Source organism: Triturus cristatus, chromosome 5_1 (genome assembly GCF_964204655.1).
Source record: "Triturus cristatus chromosome 5_1, aTriCri1.1, whole genome shotgun sequence".
Classification (NCBI taxonomy): domain Eukaryota; kingdom Metazoa; phylum Chordata; class Amphibia; order Caudata; family Salamandridae; genus Triturus; species Triturus cristatus.
The window spans coordinates 74,912,578-74,928,425 of record NC_140587.1 but is presented as its reverse complement, the minus strand read 5'-3'; the positions used below and the strand labels follow the sequence as shown (position 1 = coordinate 74,928,425).

The window sequence follows — 15,848 nt, the reverse complement described above, 5'->3', positions numbered from 1 at the left end:
TCTGATAGAGGTTGCTCCCACTGTTCCAGCTGCAAGGGTAGACTGTGTGACCTTGCCAGAGAGATAGTGTATGCCCGGTCTCAGACTCTTAGCTCATCTTTGTGTGCCCCTTTGTTTAAGCTGTCACCCTATGGAAAGTTACAGAGTGGGCGTGTCACTGCCCAGTTATAGAAATGTATAACTGTTACCTTTATGCTGGGGAAAGTTGGTCCCTCAACAGTCCTCCCAAGAGGCTGGTCAGACTCTTTGCAGTGTAACCTCAATAAATATCTGGGTTTGCATTCTCTACTGTCTGACCTACTCTTCATTTGTAGGAAGGCAGAGGAGGTGCTCGTGAGTGACCTGGGTGGGCCTTTCCGGGTCACTTCCTTCACTGCATTAACTAAAATACAAGTTGTCAGCTCTGGCTGTTAAAAGAGATGGTGCTTTGGGAAACGTGCGCAGCTGACAATTTCTTTTCACGTGACTCAGCATCACCAGAGTCGCTGAGTTACAAGTGGGAGCCACACTGTGACGACCATTGCTTTGCATTTTAAGTAAATATGAATAACGTTCTCCCGGTGGCTTCACGCTCGGATCGGTGTTTGCGCCCCAAGGCCCCCTCGGGTAGGTGTGACATCCTAGGGAGGCAGCACAGGCCTACTCCGGACCCCCGGACTCTGATGGTGATAAGCCCCAGGTCTGACAGGGCAGGTGCAGGGTACCCACTTCCGGCTGCGGCCTTTGATAGCGCTACAGACGCATCAGCATAGGGCACCGCCGTCCAAAGGGGGCCCGCGCTCCGACGGGAGCCCACGGGGGCGGGGCCCGAGTATTTATGCGCGAGCCGCGGCCTGCTGCCCAGATGCCGGGCGGTGCCGCGTGCACGGGAGTGTTTCAGGCCGGAGTTAAGAGTTTGTAGAGGCAATTCAAGAGAGCAGGATGAGCGCGGTGTCGTCCTCGGAGGCCCATGGGAAGGGGCGGCAGTGCAGCAGGGTGGATCACCTGCTCAGCGCCCTGGAGCACGAGCTGCAGGCGGGCAGCGAGAAGGGCGACCCCACCGAGCGCCAGCTCAAGGTGAGCCTGGAGGAGGGCGAGCTGTGGCGGCGCTTCAAGGAGCTCACCAACGAGATGATCGTTACCAAGAACGGAAGGTAAGGGGCTGCAGCTCACCCACACGGCCTGGGATGGCATGCATAGGGAGGGGGGCACAATTCACAGGAACCATTGCCAAGGCATCCACGATGGATCAGTGCGGGTTGTGCAGTGTGCTCTGGTCCGAACCTTTCATGACAAGTGCAACCCAAGAGGTGTCGTTTTGCAAGTCAAAATATTGGAAATTCATTTACTTAACTTGCATTTTACTTTCTTTATTCTAACTTCTATCATTGTTTAATTCTTTAGTTCTTTAATTCAACATTGTTAATTCATCCATGCATTTAAGTTCGTTTACTCGTACGTTCTTTAATTTTCAATCTTCTTCATTTCATATAGCCGTTAATACTTTTGTTTCTATTGCTTTCAAAATTGTTCAATTCATTTTTTTCTTTCCTTACTGCGCGCCTTTGCTCGTTTGTTCTTTTTACCCCTTCCGTCTTGTATGTTTCTATTTCTTGCGATACCTTCATTCCCACCAATACGTTTCCTCGTTTCTTGTTGCTAGTTCCTTTGGGTTCTTCTCGTTCCGCGGGGTCTTTATTGTCTCACCTTAAAACGATGGTAATCTAAAACCAAACAGTATTTCCAAGTGCCCCGGCTGTGCCATTGGCATTGGAGCGAAATAATGTGTTTTAATTACCGAGTCGTGCCTGAACTCTGCTGCACGCGGCTGTACTTTATTCCGTGGACTAAATCACAACATTTAATAGATAACGTCTTCAAGACTATATTCTGAGGTACACTCACATGCCCTTGCGCCCTCTTGGTGCCAGCCAAGTGGCGGTGGCACTACCAGCAGCCACCAGTGTGCCGCAGGCACGCTGTATGTGGGTACTGAAGTGTGCGTAGACTGAGGAAGAGAAAAATGCGCTACAGGGTTGGTGTGCAATTAGCAAATTCTGAGAGAACGCATCCTGCGCTAGGCGGGTTCAGTGAAGGCGCCGAGTGCGCGGACAGCGGGCTTCTCGGCTCCTGTGCTTGCGGGCCGGATTATTGGCCTCGACGCCTGCAGAGGATTCCGTGAGAATCTTTAACGCCAGTGCTGGCGAACATCCCCGGAAAGAGGTGTGAACGTGTCGAGAAGGAAAGATAAAAGGCACCAGCGCGACACTTCATTTCAATGTGTTAATGCGCCCGGTACTTTTACAACGAAGGGGCTATCGAGAGTTTGAAACGTGATGACATGCATATATAGTAGGAGTGGGCCGATAGACTTCACCCCCCCCCCCATGCATCTGCATACAAACCACTCAATTAAACTTGTTTACATTATTCTGGAATGTTATTGCAATGCTAGCAGTTTATTGGCGACTGCTATATTTTTCTTTTGACAGCCATTTCCCTTTTATTTTTTAAGTGCTTGGCGCTTCATTTATTTACGCGGTTTTAAATGTAATGCCTGTAGCCGATGTGAACGCCCGTACCGCAATATGGACATTTTGAAAATTGGCGTGAATAAAAAAATAAACGTTCTGCGTGCGGGCTGACCGACAGTCCCCGCAGGGGACCCTCATAAGAGGGCAGCCCCTTTAGTGCCACAAGATGGTACACTGGGCAGCCTAGTCTTTTGGCTGAGACCCCTGCTGGGGTCCCACGCGTCACTTCCGGCCGTGGGGGGGTTCAGGGAGAGGTATATATTCCTCCGCCGCCCCCCTGGTGGCCTCTTTGTCCCCTCGCCCTGACGCCGACTCGGTCCTGTCCCCAGGAGCTGCCTACTATCGCGCAAGAACCACACTCCACGCTGTTACTTGAAGCGTAAAAGGCCATTTTATTAGGACATGGTTGCAATCATTTAGACTTTATTCGACAGTACATAACTGCAATAAATATACTTCCCCAACCCATACCGGCTCATTCTCCTTTCATCCATTCTCAAAACCATCTCACCTGTTAGACTCTTCCCCCATTCACTCGGTGACCTCCTTCCTCTCCCCATCACTTGCCCTCCAAGCATCCTGAGTGTAATTTCCTTCATTGGTCATTGCTTCCCGCGCCCGCTATCAGTCACCTGTGTACCGTTCTCCCCTCCCGAGGGGTGGATCCGCCCGTATGTGACTACCCACCCCTCCAAAGTACCGCCAACCAGGGAAACCCCCGGAGGGCGGTTCCCTGCCCCACCCCCAGTGCTAGTGCACCTTTCGCCTCCATCCAGTCTACCTCGCGGCCCTTGTGGACGACCCTCCGTCCTCTAAACCTGCGTCCTGTATAACGTTCGCTATCGCCGGGACACCCCAGACTGCGAAAGGTGCACATACTCTAAGTAGGAGTACCTGGCCCTCCAGGTTGCGGCACCTAACGCCTCCCCCACCCCTCAAGGCACCAGGTGGATGACCATCCACCCTTGCAAAACTGTGTCCTGTGTCAATAAGCAGCATGAACCGGACAAACCACGTCCGTGAAAAATTTATACCAGCGCAAACAACCACCTGTCTGGCTTCCCTCCGTCTCCGTAACCGCGGATCGTCCCCCTGTAAGCCTGATCCATTGCCCCCAAACTCCCTTCTTGGCAAGGCTCCATCGGTGGATGACCATCCACCCGTACAGCCAGTATCCGTATGTAATCCAGTAATCTTCCAGGCCAATCCCCAATCCCTGAAGAGCGTCCCCCGCCCCAAACAAGACCACCTGTGGCTCCTCCAATAGTCCCCATTCCTGCGGCCAGTCCCCTGTAAGCATGTTCGACAGCCCTCAAAGTCCGTCCTCTGCAAGGCACCATCGGTGGACGACCATCCACCCATAAAGCCAGTGTCCCTTTCAAACAAGTTACATTTCCAGGGCAATCCCCCTCCATGAAAAGTGTTCCGTCCCCAAACCAAAAACCGCCCCGTGTCCCCTCAAACAGTCCCCATTACCTGTGGGCTATTAGCTGATACGCATGCTCAACAACCCCCAAAGATTCCCTCCTCCGCCAGGCACCATCGGTGGATGACCATCCACCCGCACACCAGTGTCCCTCGTAAACAAGAAACATGTCCAGGACCATCCCCATCCATGAAAGCGCCCCATCCCCAACCAGGCCACCAGTTTCCCCTCAAACCGTCTCATTCACTGCAGACCAGTTCCTTGTAAGCATGGTAGCCGTCCCTTGAGACCATTCATTGCAAGGCGCAGTGTTTCCCCATTACCCACTTCCTAAGTTCCTTGTCATTGAACCACATCCCCTGCCATGCCTCTTGGATTAAAACCAGACCTGCCATTTTCCTGAGTACCTTCTCTCCCACAGCTTTGCTTGTATTAGAGCCAGGTCCCATATCGTATGACACAGTCACTCTCACAGGCCGCAACGCTCACCCTGAGTCAATTCTACTGTTCCCCCTTCAATCATCAAACATCCCAAAATGACTGCGTTCCCCGCCTGATGACATCCGTACACCCACTATGTTGCCTCTGTTGCTGCCCAACGTTCGGGAGAATGTCCGCCTGTCCAGGTGACCACACTGGATCCCAGGCCACTCTCCCCACCTGCAGTAGAAAAAGCATGATTAGTCCCATAAGGATTATGTCTCTGTCCCTTCCATCCCCAGTCTCTCCCCAACCCCCGCCCAAACCCCTTCTTTTCACCTATAACGGCACAATACACCCTACTATACTGCCATCTCCCCCATCTCCGACTTCCCCTCCGCCCCCGAAAAGCCCCCATGATGCCACCTCTGTGCCAGCCCTCAGGCGTAACATTCGTGCACCTCCTTAAGGGAGCCACTTCCCGTCGGCCCAGCCCCCGAACGAAACCTAAATCGCCAGTAGCCCGCAAAACTACCTCTCGCATGTGGCAAGCCCAAATTCCCCACCCTAGGCCTCCCTTCTCTTACCAACAATCACTGGCGCCTCATTCCCCCTCCACTACGCCTCAAGCGCCAAACGCTGCCCTATTTCGAAAACGTCGTGCCCCTGTTTCACCCAGACAAGCCAGGCACCAACCGCCCGTCACCACAGCCCCTGCACCCGTGTCTGCTGCCCCACCGGTACCTTATCATCGCGTCTCCAGTGTCCTGCACTACCATACTCCCAGATGTCCCCTACGAAATTACCATATTGTCAGTGGTGTTACTACACGACCACCATGTGCTGGCTCCTAGCTCCCGACACAGACCACATCCCCCCGCCCCTATAACTAAAACTGCGTCCTGCGAGCCAGAATCCCTGTTTCCAAATTCCTGCCTGCTACAACCCCGGTGACCATCTCAACCCCAAACGCATCTTGCAGTCCCCCAAGCAGCGTACCAAGCCTTCTCCGTCTCGTCAGCACACCCTCCGGCGCACCCCCTCAGCCTCTGTAACCACGATGCCTACCACAAGGTGATTATCTTATCAAGTGGCCGACAAACAACCTCCACCAATCCCACTCCCCGGGCAAGTCCCTACCTGTATAACACAGCCCCCCGTCCCGCCACGCGGCTCTCGCGCTCCAGACACTGAGGCCCAAGAGCCCCGCCTTTCTTTAAGACCGCTGCCCCCACCCAGTGTGCCGTCAGTCAGGCAATCCCGCTCCCTCTGCATATTTGCCCTGTGTAACAGCTGCCCTCGCCCCAGCGACAGCCCCCCCTCCACCCCCACCCGGAGACCTCACCTACTCCCAGTCCTCAAGTGCTCCCTGTGCATACGGACTCTGCACCCAGGTCTCCTGTACAAAACAGAGGGGGGGGGGGAGCCTCCGTGACGGCCAGCCACGACTCCCAGTGCTCCTGCTCGCTGCAGCCACTACTTCCTCTTGTGAGTCAACGAGTGCCATGGACCCATGGCCTCCAATTGATTGAGAAGGACCTCCAGGCCCCTGCCTACCCCCAAGGGCTTCTCTCCCCATCCACCGGTGCGGCCCAGCTCGCCCCCGGGAATGACTCCGTCCTTCCCACGCCGTCGTCCAACCGACACGGGAGCCCTCACCAGTCGCTCAACGTAAGCGCCGAGAAAATTCTCCTGCCTGCCGTCCCAGCTGTGGGTAGAGGCTGAATATTGCGTCGAAGAAAGACCACCCCAAGTTGAGCTACGTTCGGGCTGACAAAAGATGAGTTTGAAATTTTGCCACCTTATGACCTTTGACAGCGTTTGCAGGACTCGAACCCTTGTCTTGTGAGATCCTTTAGAACCGCAGGCACAAGACTTACCATTGAGCTATAGCTCCCAGTCTTAACCCTTCTCCCACCGTTCCAGCCCAGCACCCACCCCCTCCATCTTCTAATACCCCCATCAGTCCCCGGGCCTCACACCTCGACATGCTGCCCCATGAGTTCGAGACCTATATCCACAACTTGCGTCAATTGGCACCCCCAGCTCAAAAGTCACCCTCAAACCATGGCAAATAGCCGCTAAACACAGCAAATAGGGACAAGCTACCCCTGGTTTACCAGCCTTCCGTTCGCCTGAGATCCCCATCGGCCGTTCGAAACCCAAAACCCTCTCCTCGCGTGGCCCCAAGGTTCCCATCGTCTGACGTACGCCGCCTCCGTGCTTGTATCACCCCCAAACTCACCAGCTGACCAGCCGTGCGTCATTTGGGCCTGGGTTCCCCAGGCCCCCAGCATTGTCCCAACCGTACTGAAGGAAAGGCCATTGCATACACTTATAAATGAGCACCCGGTGACAACCAGGGCGCGAACACCTAATCTTCACAGTACGACTCCCCAGACTTTAAACCCTCCCCCATTCATTTACCTGAGCGTCCGTCCGGGACCTCCTCTTCCAGACCGAAGCTGCCATCCCCCTTGTAGCTCCTTGCCCCGCTCCGTCTTAGGCCGCACTCGCCTGAGTGTCCGTCCGTGACCTCCCCTTAAGCGCACTCGCCTGAAACAAAAACAAAATGGACTGGTTACCTGAACACCCCCCCCGCACTCCAAGGCCCCATCGGACATCCTCCTTCCATCGCACTGCATCCGGCCAGCCAACTCCCACTCCGTCGCACACCTTCACATTCCTCCATCCTCACCCCCAGCACCATCCATGCCACCCTTCACAAAGCACATACTCAAACTTGGTAATATTCACAAGGTTGTAGTCCTCAATGCGCGAATCCCTTGAAGGAGGGCAGGCCGCCGCGGACCCCCCTACTGCTTCTGGCCAGCGTCTCGGAGCCGTTGTGCGCCCCGCTGGCATCCCCCCCTATCTGCCGGCCTTGTGCGCCGGACATGGATCCCCCCCCCACCGGGTCGCCACAACCAGGTGGGCCCAAGCACCACCGGGCCTTATGCCGTGCTGGCAGTCCCTCACCCCTGTCCTAGATACCCCTCGCAGCACGACCGACACAGACGGCCCTGTCACCTAGCCCCCCCCCCCCCACCTCCCTCCTATGCCGAAACCTCCGGGAGGCCCCAGTGCGCCATGAACCAAATAAATGGTGCAGGTCCAAGAATTGATGGGCCCATACCTCCACCTCGCAATGGATAAACGCCTGTGTGCTCTCCTGCCGGCTCCGCACACCACCAATAAAAGATAATTGCATAATTACATAGCGTGAACTCGACCCTAAGGTATTGGAGTGCTGTACATAGCTCCGTGTTTACATCACACATTCATGCTTGGGGGGTTAACTGATTTGCCCAGAAAACCGGATGTGGACGTGAGCGCGAACTCGGTAAGGTATTGAAGCGCTTCACATAGCTCCGTATTTACATTACCCATTCCGGCATGGGGGGTTAAATAAGTTGCCCAGAATCACCGATGCGGGCGCGAGCGCGAACTCGACCCGAAGGTATTGGAGCGCTTCACAGAGCTCCGTATGTACGTACACATTCCAGCATGGGGGGGTTAAGTGATTAGCCCAGAATCGCAAGATGGGAACTCGACCTCGAGGCTCGAACCCTGGTTCCCTGCAACAGATGCGGCATCGCAGCCGATCTCGCCGACCCCGCCCGCCGCCACTACCGGGCCCACAGCAGACGCGCGCACTGGCTCCAGTCCCCCCCCCCCATCCTGCGGGCGACGGCAGCATTACCCAACACCCGCCGGCGGGCTACCCGGCAGGACTCCCGCTCCCTCACCCCCGCTCAGGATGCCCCCCCCTACCTGCCACATTCCACGTTCCGGTGCTGGCCGAAGCAGATCTGTTCCGCACACGTGCACACCACCATCAGCGCGACACTCCAGGCCTGCGCCTGCTGGACACACCCGGCCGCAAACGCTGCACCCGGCCGATCGGACTCGCGCTCACCTTACGGCCAAGCCAGCCGCCGTGCCGTATTTTCTCCTAGGGGCATCGCAAACCGAGACGCTCTCCCTAGCCCAGCCAGGACATATCGCTAATCCCCGACCACCAGCCGATCGACCAAACGGCCTCCACTACAAACTTCCTCCCAACAAACTTTTATCTTCCCCCCGGTGGTGCTCAGGTGTCAGGAAGAGGCCGGCTACTCCTCCCCTGACACCTATATACCCTCCCAATTCCCGCCCCCCTCCTTCCTTCCTGTGATCCCACCCCCACCATGTCCTTCCGGTCGTTGCGCGAATACCCCGGGGGAAGACTGGTCTGCGACCTTCACTTCCCCCGGGGGCCGCATTGCGGTGAGTGATTACCCCCCCAGTGGGTTGCTCAACCCGGCTTCGGGTTGGCGGTGGCCCGCCAGTGAGGGGGGGAGGGACAGCTCCTGGAGGGCTATGGCAGCGGCACCCCTCCGTTCAGGGCCAGCACTGTGCTGACGGGGTAGGGGGCACCGAGGTGGAGGTTTGCGTGTGCTCCTCAGCTCGGGTGTGCGGTCCGAAGGGAGAGGATGTGGATGCGCTGCCGACTTTGGTGCTGGAAACCAGGGTTCGAGCCACGGAGTCGCGTCCACATCCTGTGATTCTGGGCAATCCAGTTAGTATCTTCCCGTCCCTGAAAATATATTGTATACGGGGCTTATGTACAGCGCTCCAGTCGAGTTCACGCTATTATCAAAGATGCAAAATTTAAAATATTGTGGGCCACAAGTCCTGCGGGCTGATTGTGCTTGGCCCCGGGGGTGTCTAGTTGTGGTGGGGGCTGCTCCAGCTCGGAAAGCTCGCCTACGCGCCGGGTGCTCGCTGGGGGGTTAGGCCGCTTACAGTGTTTTGAAGCCCGTCTCGTAGCGCTGTGCATTCGCTTTGTGGCGGCGCTGCTGGTGGTCGCGGGGGCTTCTGCCCGTGTGGTAAATGGAGAGTGGGGTTTCATTTATTCAAGCCCAGAGCAAGTGGTCGGCGCCGGCCCAACTCGGGACCCAGGGGCGCTGCTGCTGGCGAGGGGGCTATGTGCCCCTGCGTGGTGTGGGTGTGCGAGTGGCGAAACACCCCTCCACCCTCCGTGTTTTTCTACGCTGTCAGCTTCCACCACGCAGCAGGATGCGGTCTCCAACAGTAGGTCTCATTCAGGTGCCATGACGCCGTTTGGTTGTGTGCGTTCAGAGATGGCGGGCGTTTTCGTAGATTCGTGGTGAGTCTGGCCGGATAACCCCTCGTCCCCGTTGCGCATCTTGTCCCACCAGGAGAGTGACTTTTGACCATCGGGCCACAGCAGTGGTTTCTCTCCTGTGCCGCTCACTCTGAACAGCTGAAGTGTGCAAGTAAACGTGCTAGCCCTTGTTAGAAATGGGATTTCTGGTTGGCTAGGGCTTGCGCCAAAGCCAGGCAGAAACCAGGGCAAGGAAGTTACACACCAAAGATAACCCCTGCTCACCCCCTTGGTAGCTTGGCACGAGCAGTCAGGCTTATCCCGGAGGCAATGTGTAAAGCGTTTGCGCGCGCACCCAGCAACAACACCCAAGGCCCACCACAAAAGAAACTCCACACAAGGTACTATATAAAAATAGCCTTTGTATTATACCAAAACACATTAGATAATATTCACACAATTTACACTGTGCCAACTGGCACTGGGCAGAATTTACAGGGGACTATTTACACAAGACAGGGCCACATGGACCACTGTCAGAATTATCACAAATCACCAAATGTAAATGTAGAAAGGTAGAACAAATAATAAATGTAGCGCACAACCAGTACCCACTGGTAACAGGTAAGTACACCCTACGCAATCCTAAAACACCTTAGGTACACATCACGCAGGGAACCATGTACACACTAACATAATCTCTACTAGGAAAAACAGTCTCCAATGCACAAACACAGTTTAGGAGTGAAAACAGCATAAAGGCAAGGCATCTTGCGCAAGAGCACACAGGTAAAAACAACCATGTACCGTAGGTGAGGGCACAACACAGGAAAACTGTCCCCAGGCCCACTTGGCCTCTCAGGGGCTCAAACGCCCTTTGTCCAGCAGGGTCAGGGCTAGACTGCGCACGCAGTCAAGGCAAAGCGCAAAGGCCACAACCTAAACGTTGCAGCTGCCCACTAAGTGCTGGGGAGCTGGGAAAATGAGCCTGGGCACCATTGTGCCTTTAAAACAGTATGTCACACGTTGGAGCCTCTCAGGGCTCTAAAACAAATATGCCCCAGTCACGTTGGAGCCTGTCAGGGCTCTAAAACCAATATGTCCAAAACAGCGTGGGACAACGTTGGAGCGGCCCGCTGCCTTCCGTGGCCGCTCTTCTCATCAAAGCAAAGAATGTCCCCCTACGTTGGAGTCCCTCTGGATTCAGCAAAGTAAAATGCTGCCCCTTCGTTGGAGTCCCTCTGGACTCAGCAAAGTAAAATGCTGCCCCTTCGTTGGAGTCCCTCTGGACTCTACATACAATGCTGCCCCTTCGTTGGAGCTTTCTCGGGGCTCTAAACGAACAATGCGGGCCCCGTCGTTGGAGCCTCTCGGGGGCTCGAGCACACTGCCCCCGACGTTGGAGCGCACTAGCGCTCTAAGCAAGCACTGCTGCGTACGTTGGAGCCATCTAGGCTCTTAACCAAGTATCAGCGCTGCGCGGGGCCGGGGAGAGACCTGCGGGGACGCACCCACTTACCGTCTCTCTCAGCGCCGTCTCCACACTCGTGATCTCCCGTGCTGCTCCCGGGTGCGCTGCTCTCCGCACGGTCCTTCCCCTGGGTCCGGGGCCTCAGCCTGCAGCACACGAAGGCGGGGCAGGATTCCGGGTCTTCCTTAGCTCACGGGAGGCCCGGCTACTTCCGGGGGCGCGTCACCGAGACCCACCCACCAGCAGGGCTTCCCTTAGTCCTTTCGGGTCGCCGCGGGCAGCGCGGCGGCCTTCAGGGCTCTTCGTGTTTCTTCCTCCTTGCACCAGTACAGGGTAGGCTCCCGTTTTCAGATATCCCACAGCGGGGTGGGCACCCGCATTTTCGCTAGGTGCAAAGCGGGTTGGGCACCCGCATAGAGAAGTAATTAAATAAGCGGGGTGGGCACCCGCCAACAAGCGCCACAATGCGGGGTGGGCTCCCGCTCGAGCAAATAAAACGGCAAGGTGCCTGACGGGGTGGGCACCCGCTAGGTCTATCAATTCCCTAGTAGCGGGGTAGGCTCCCGCTCGAGCCGCCGAGCGGGGAGGGGCCCGGGCAGCTTCCCTGCGCTGCCAACACCCCCTGAAGCGCCCTCCTAGAGAAAGATATAGAGCTCCCCAGGCGCTGCAGTCCACAGTTCCAGAGAGAAAGGGGGGAGCTCTCCTTAGCCAGGCAAAGTCCAGGGAAGGTCTTTGGATGCAGGGGGGCAAAGGCCAGCTCACAGGGCCCTCCAGCAGGGAGGCAGTCCCCAGTGGCGGTCTCTCCTGGCGCCCAGCAGCAGCAGGCCCCCTCAAAGTAGGATCAGAAGAAGAACATTTTGTAAGGGGTCACAGCCCCTTTTAATACACATTTTTCCTTTGTGCACAGCACAGGGTTTAGGGCAGAACCAGTTACAACTTGTTCAGGAGCACTTGAGCACTTTGTTTTGCTCAGCTCCTCTCCTTCCTTTCACAAGACAGGCTAGGGTCATCAGTCGCACCACAGGGGGCGGAGCCAGCATTGTGTGGGGAAAGCCCAGCCCTATTCAGGTCCCAGGTGTACTCCTCCCACCCATCTGACTGCTGATCTCCCCATTCACCACTGGGTGACTCCTCCTGACCCTGGGGATTCCCTAGCCCATCACATGAACTCAGCCAGCCAATCGCCAGACAAGGCACTCATCTCACACTGCACACAGAAATGCCAACTTCTAGAAGTGGCACTTCCACACTAGGTACATTGACACCGCACACATCATCGCGCAGCATTTCATCACACGAGTCCGCACATACCAAACTCGCACCTGCACTCCTCACGCATCAGGAACTACCAGGGACACATACATTCCCCCATGCATTCCTATGGGAGGGCAGGCCAACCTCACTACACGCACACACTTTACCCTGGGACACAGTGGTAAAGTGCGCAGAAGCCAAAAATCTCTAACACCAGGTCACAGTAAAAAGCAAAAAGTTTCAGGGGTGAACCTGCCAGAAGGGCCGAGTCCAACACAACCCCCTTCCAGCCAAAACGCAGGGTAGACCAATCACCACCGTGATGGTCTTCCCTGCTTGGGGCGATAAAACACGGACGCAGGCCCGCAACGGCAGGGACACTCTCCAGTTTTACGCCACTCTGAACCCACGTGGTTCTCTCTGAAAAAACTCGGCGGACCAACTGGGCTACCCCACTGGTACTCCTCAGCTGTCCGCGGCCAGGACCAGGCCCTAGGCCATCCAGATACCACCGGTCCTTGCCTAACCACAGAGTGGGGGGTAGAAACCCCTGGCACATAGCAACCATTCTCCACTCTGCCCCTCATCAGGGCAGTTCTAAACTGCCACTGATCCTCCAGCCCAGGGTCTGTACCCTCAAGCTGACCAACAGTCATGGGCGAGGCTCTCCTCCCCCTACCTCTTCTTCTGGGGTTCCGCCCTCTCTTCCTCTGAGAGGCGACCTCGTAACGCAATTCACCCACCAGCTCAGGACCTCTCCCTGAGAACTGGTCTCCCAACCTAGTGTTTAACCCCTCAGGTTGCACCGGGGTCAGAGGAGAGGACTCCCTCCCTCTGCACCCCCTTCCAGCGTCCGGCACCCTCCCAACTGGAGTGGTGCCCCTAACAGCTACATCGGTCAGGACACTGCTTACAGTCGTCCTTCCCTCCAGGTCAGGCTGATCCTGAACCTGGTCTCCCAACCAGGGGTCTAAACCCTTCGGCTTAGTACTTGCCTGGCACTCCAGGACTTCTGGGGACTTACACACCATCCCCCCGAGAGTAACATATGCCTCATATGTTGCGTGACAGTCTGCCTGGCGCAGATCTCCCGTCCCCTGTCCACCTGACAGTGCGCGAAGATCCCCCAGGACAGACTTGTGGTCACCATGGTCACCTCTAGGAGACTCAGCCCTCCCGGCTGGTCCCTGACCCACTGGCTCCTCCACTGGGGAACACAGCCCCATGCCACCCCTCTCGCTGGACTTCTGCACCCTCCCTACTGGAGCGGTACTGCCTGACACCAGAACCACTGGAGCTCTACTTACAGATGCTCCAGGTTCTCCATTCACTAGGTGATCCTCCTCAAATGGACTAACAGGACAGCCTAGGCCCCCAACCTGATGTTCCCTGAAGAAACCATCCAGGTTCTGAGACTGGGTTTCGGGCACCTGGGGACACTCAGTCACCCACTCACTCCTACTCCACTGAGACAGGACGTGAGCCCCTACACCCCTCTCACTACTCTGGGACCTAGCTGGGCTACTCTGAGCCTCTTCCCCCATACTGGACGGGAAGATACCTGAGCCACTACTGTTGGAAGTACTCTCCCATACCTCATCAGAACCTTGGGCACTTTCCCAGCGGTCTGCTTCTACTACCAATGGCCATATATCAGAAAACCCACACCCCAACAGGTGTTGGCGCAACTCCGGCGATCAACAACTGAGCAGGTGCTCTTTGAGAACCAGGTAAAACAGTTCAAGATATTCAGGTTCCGTGTCACCCGTCACCCAATTAGTCAGTGCCTCCTCACATTCTTCTGAAAAATCATCCCAAGTCTGGTGAGGCAGTTTCTTACTGCCCCTAAACTTCAACCTATACTCCTCTTCTTGGGAACAAGGTACCATACTTGGGGAACTGGGAATGGGACGTCCTGCACTGGACTCTATATCGCTGCCACCACTGGACTCTACCCTCCCTGGGGAATCCAGACAACTACAACTGCGCTCAGGGGACAACCTACCCTCCTGAGCTAATTTCTCCCTGGAGAAGGCCCTCTCAGCCTCCGCCATCCTCTCCTGCGCTAAGACCCTCCCGGTCTCCAGCTTGGCATGCTCTATCCTGAGCTTTTCCATGGCCAGCTGATGCTCCCTCTCTTCCCTCCTATCTACCCACTCCTCTGGGGACAGGAAAAGGGATGGGGCGCTGCTCCTGACACTGGACCCAGCAAGGGACTCCCTATCTATGGGGTCTTCACTATCTACTGGCGGCCCTGTCTTGTCACTTTCTTCCTCCTCTTCAGACTCCTCAGGGCTCCCCTCAGACCCACCACCCTCTTGGCGTGCGGCCCGGGCCCTATCTTTCTCACTGCGCTCATGTTCCCATTCATCCTTTTGCCATAGGATCAGGTTGTCCCTCAGTTTGGACTGGGTATCTGACTCACCCACCTCTATGTCTCTCTCTTCACAGAACCTGACCTACTCCAACATACTGTATCTAAACAGACCACAGAAATTAAAAGCAGGCTCCATTTTGGCGGACGTTCTTGAGAAAAGTTCAACACAAGGAACCTAGGTGTCTGAGCTAAAACAGGAGTAAACAATTCACAAAGGACACCTTTAGGAGAAGAAATAATGGAACTCAAAATAATAATACCCAAAATGTGATTATCTAAAATGCAGAGTTTTGTAGTGCCGCCAGTTGCTGCTGCGGTACAGCGCAAACGCAAGTCCTATGCCACCGCTGATCACCAATGTTAGAAATGGTATTTCTGGTTGGCTAGGGCTTGCGCCAAAGCCAGGCAGAAACCACCACTCTAGTCAGGGCAAGGAAGTTACACGCCAAAGATAACCCCTGCTCACCCCCTTGGTAGCTTGGCACGAGCAGTCAGGCTTATCCCGGAGGCAATGTGTAAAGCGTTTGCGCGCGCACCCAGCAACAACACCCAAGGCCCACCACAAAAGAAACACCACACAAGGTATTATATAAAAATAGCCTTTGTATTATACCAAAACACATTAGATAATATTCACACAATTTACACTGTGCCAACTGGCACTGGGCAGAATTTACAGGGGACTATTTACACAAGACAGGGCCACATGGACCACTGTCAGAATTATCACAAATCACCAAATGTAAATGTAGAAAGGTAGAACAAATAATAAATGTAGCGCACAACCAGTAACCACTGGAAACAGGTAAGTACACCCTACGCAATCCTGAAACACCTTAGGTACACATCACGCAGGGAACCATGTACACACTAACATAATCTCTACTAGGAAAAACAATCTCCAATGCATAAACACAGTTTAGGAGTGAAAACAGCATAAAGGCAAGGCATCTTGCGCAAGCGCACACAGGTAAAAACAACCATGTACCCTAGGTGAGGGCACAACACAGGAAAACTGTCCCCAGGCCCACTTGGCCTCTCAGGGGCTCAAACGCCCTTTGTCCAGCAGGGTCAGGGCTAGACTGCGCACGCAGTCAAGGCAAAGCGCAAGGGCCACAACCAAAACGTTGCAGCTGCCCACTAAGTGCTGGGGAGCTGGGAGAATGAGCCTGGGCACCATTGTGCCTTTAAAACAGTATGTCACACGTTGGAGCCTCTCAGGGCTCTAAAACAAATATGCCCCAGTCACGTTGGAGCCTGTCAGGGCTCTAAAACCA

General features: G+C 55.4%; 1 protein-coding gene across 1 annotated transcript in view; it reads left to right on the top strand.

Moving 5' to 3' along the window:
• The first annotated feature begins 877 nt into the window (after window positions 1–877).
• The window catches only part of LOC146830215 (T-box transcription factor T-like), an 83,689-nt gene continuing 68,718 nt past the window's right edge, over window positions 878–15,848 (top strand). The window contains exon 1 of the mRNA XM_085604034.1: window positions 878–1,133. Coding sequence (XP_085460160.1) covers window positions 922–1,133 — 212 coding nt within the window. The 5' untranslated portion in view covers window positions 878–921. The remainder of the gene's footprint in view (window positions 1,134–15,848) is intronic.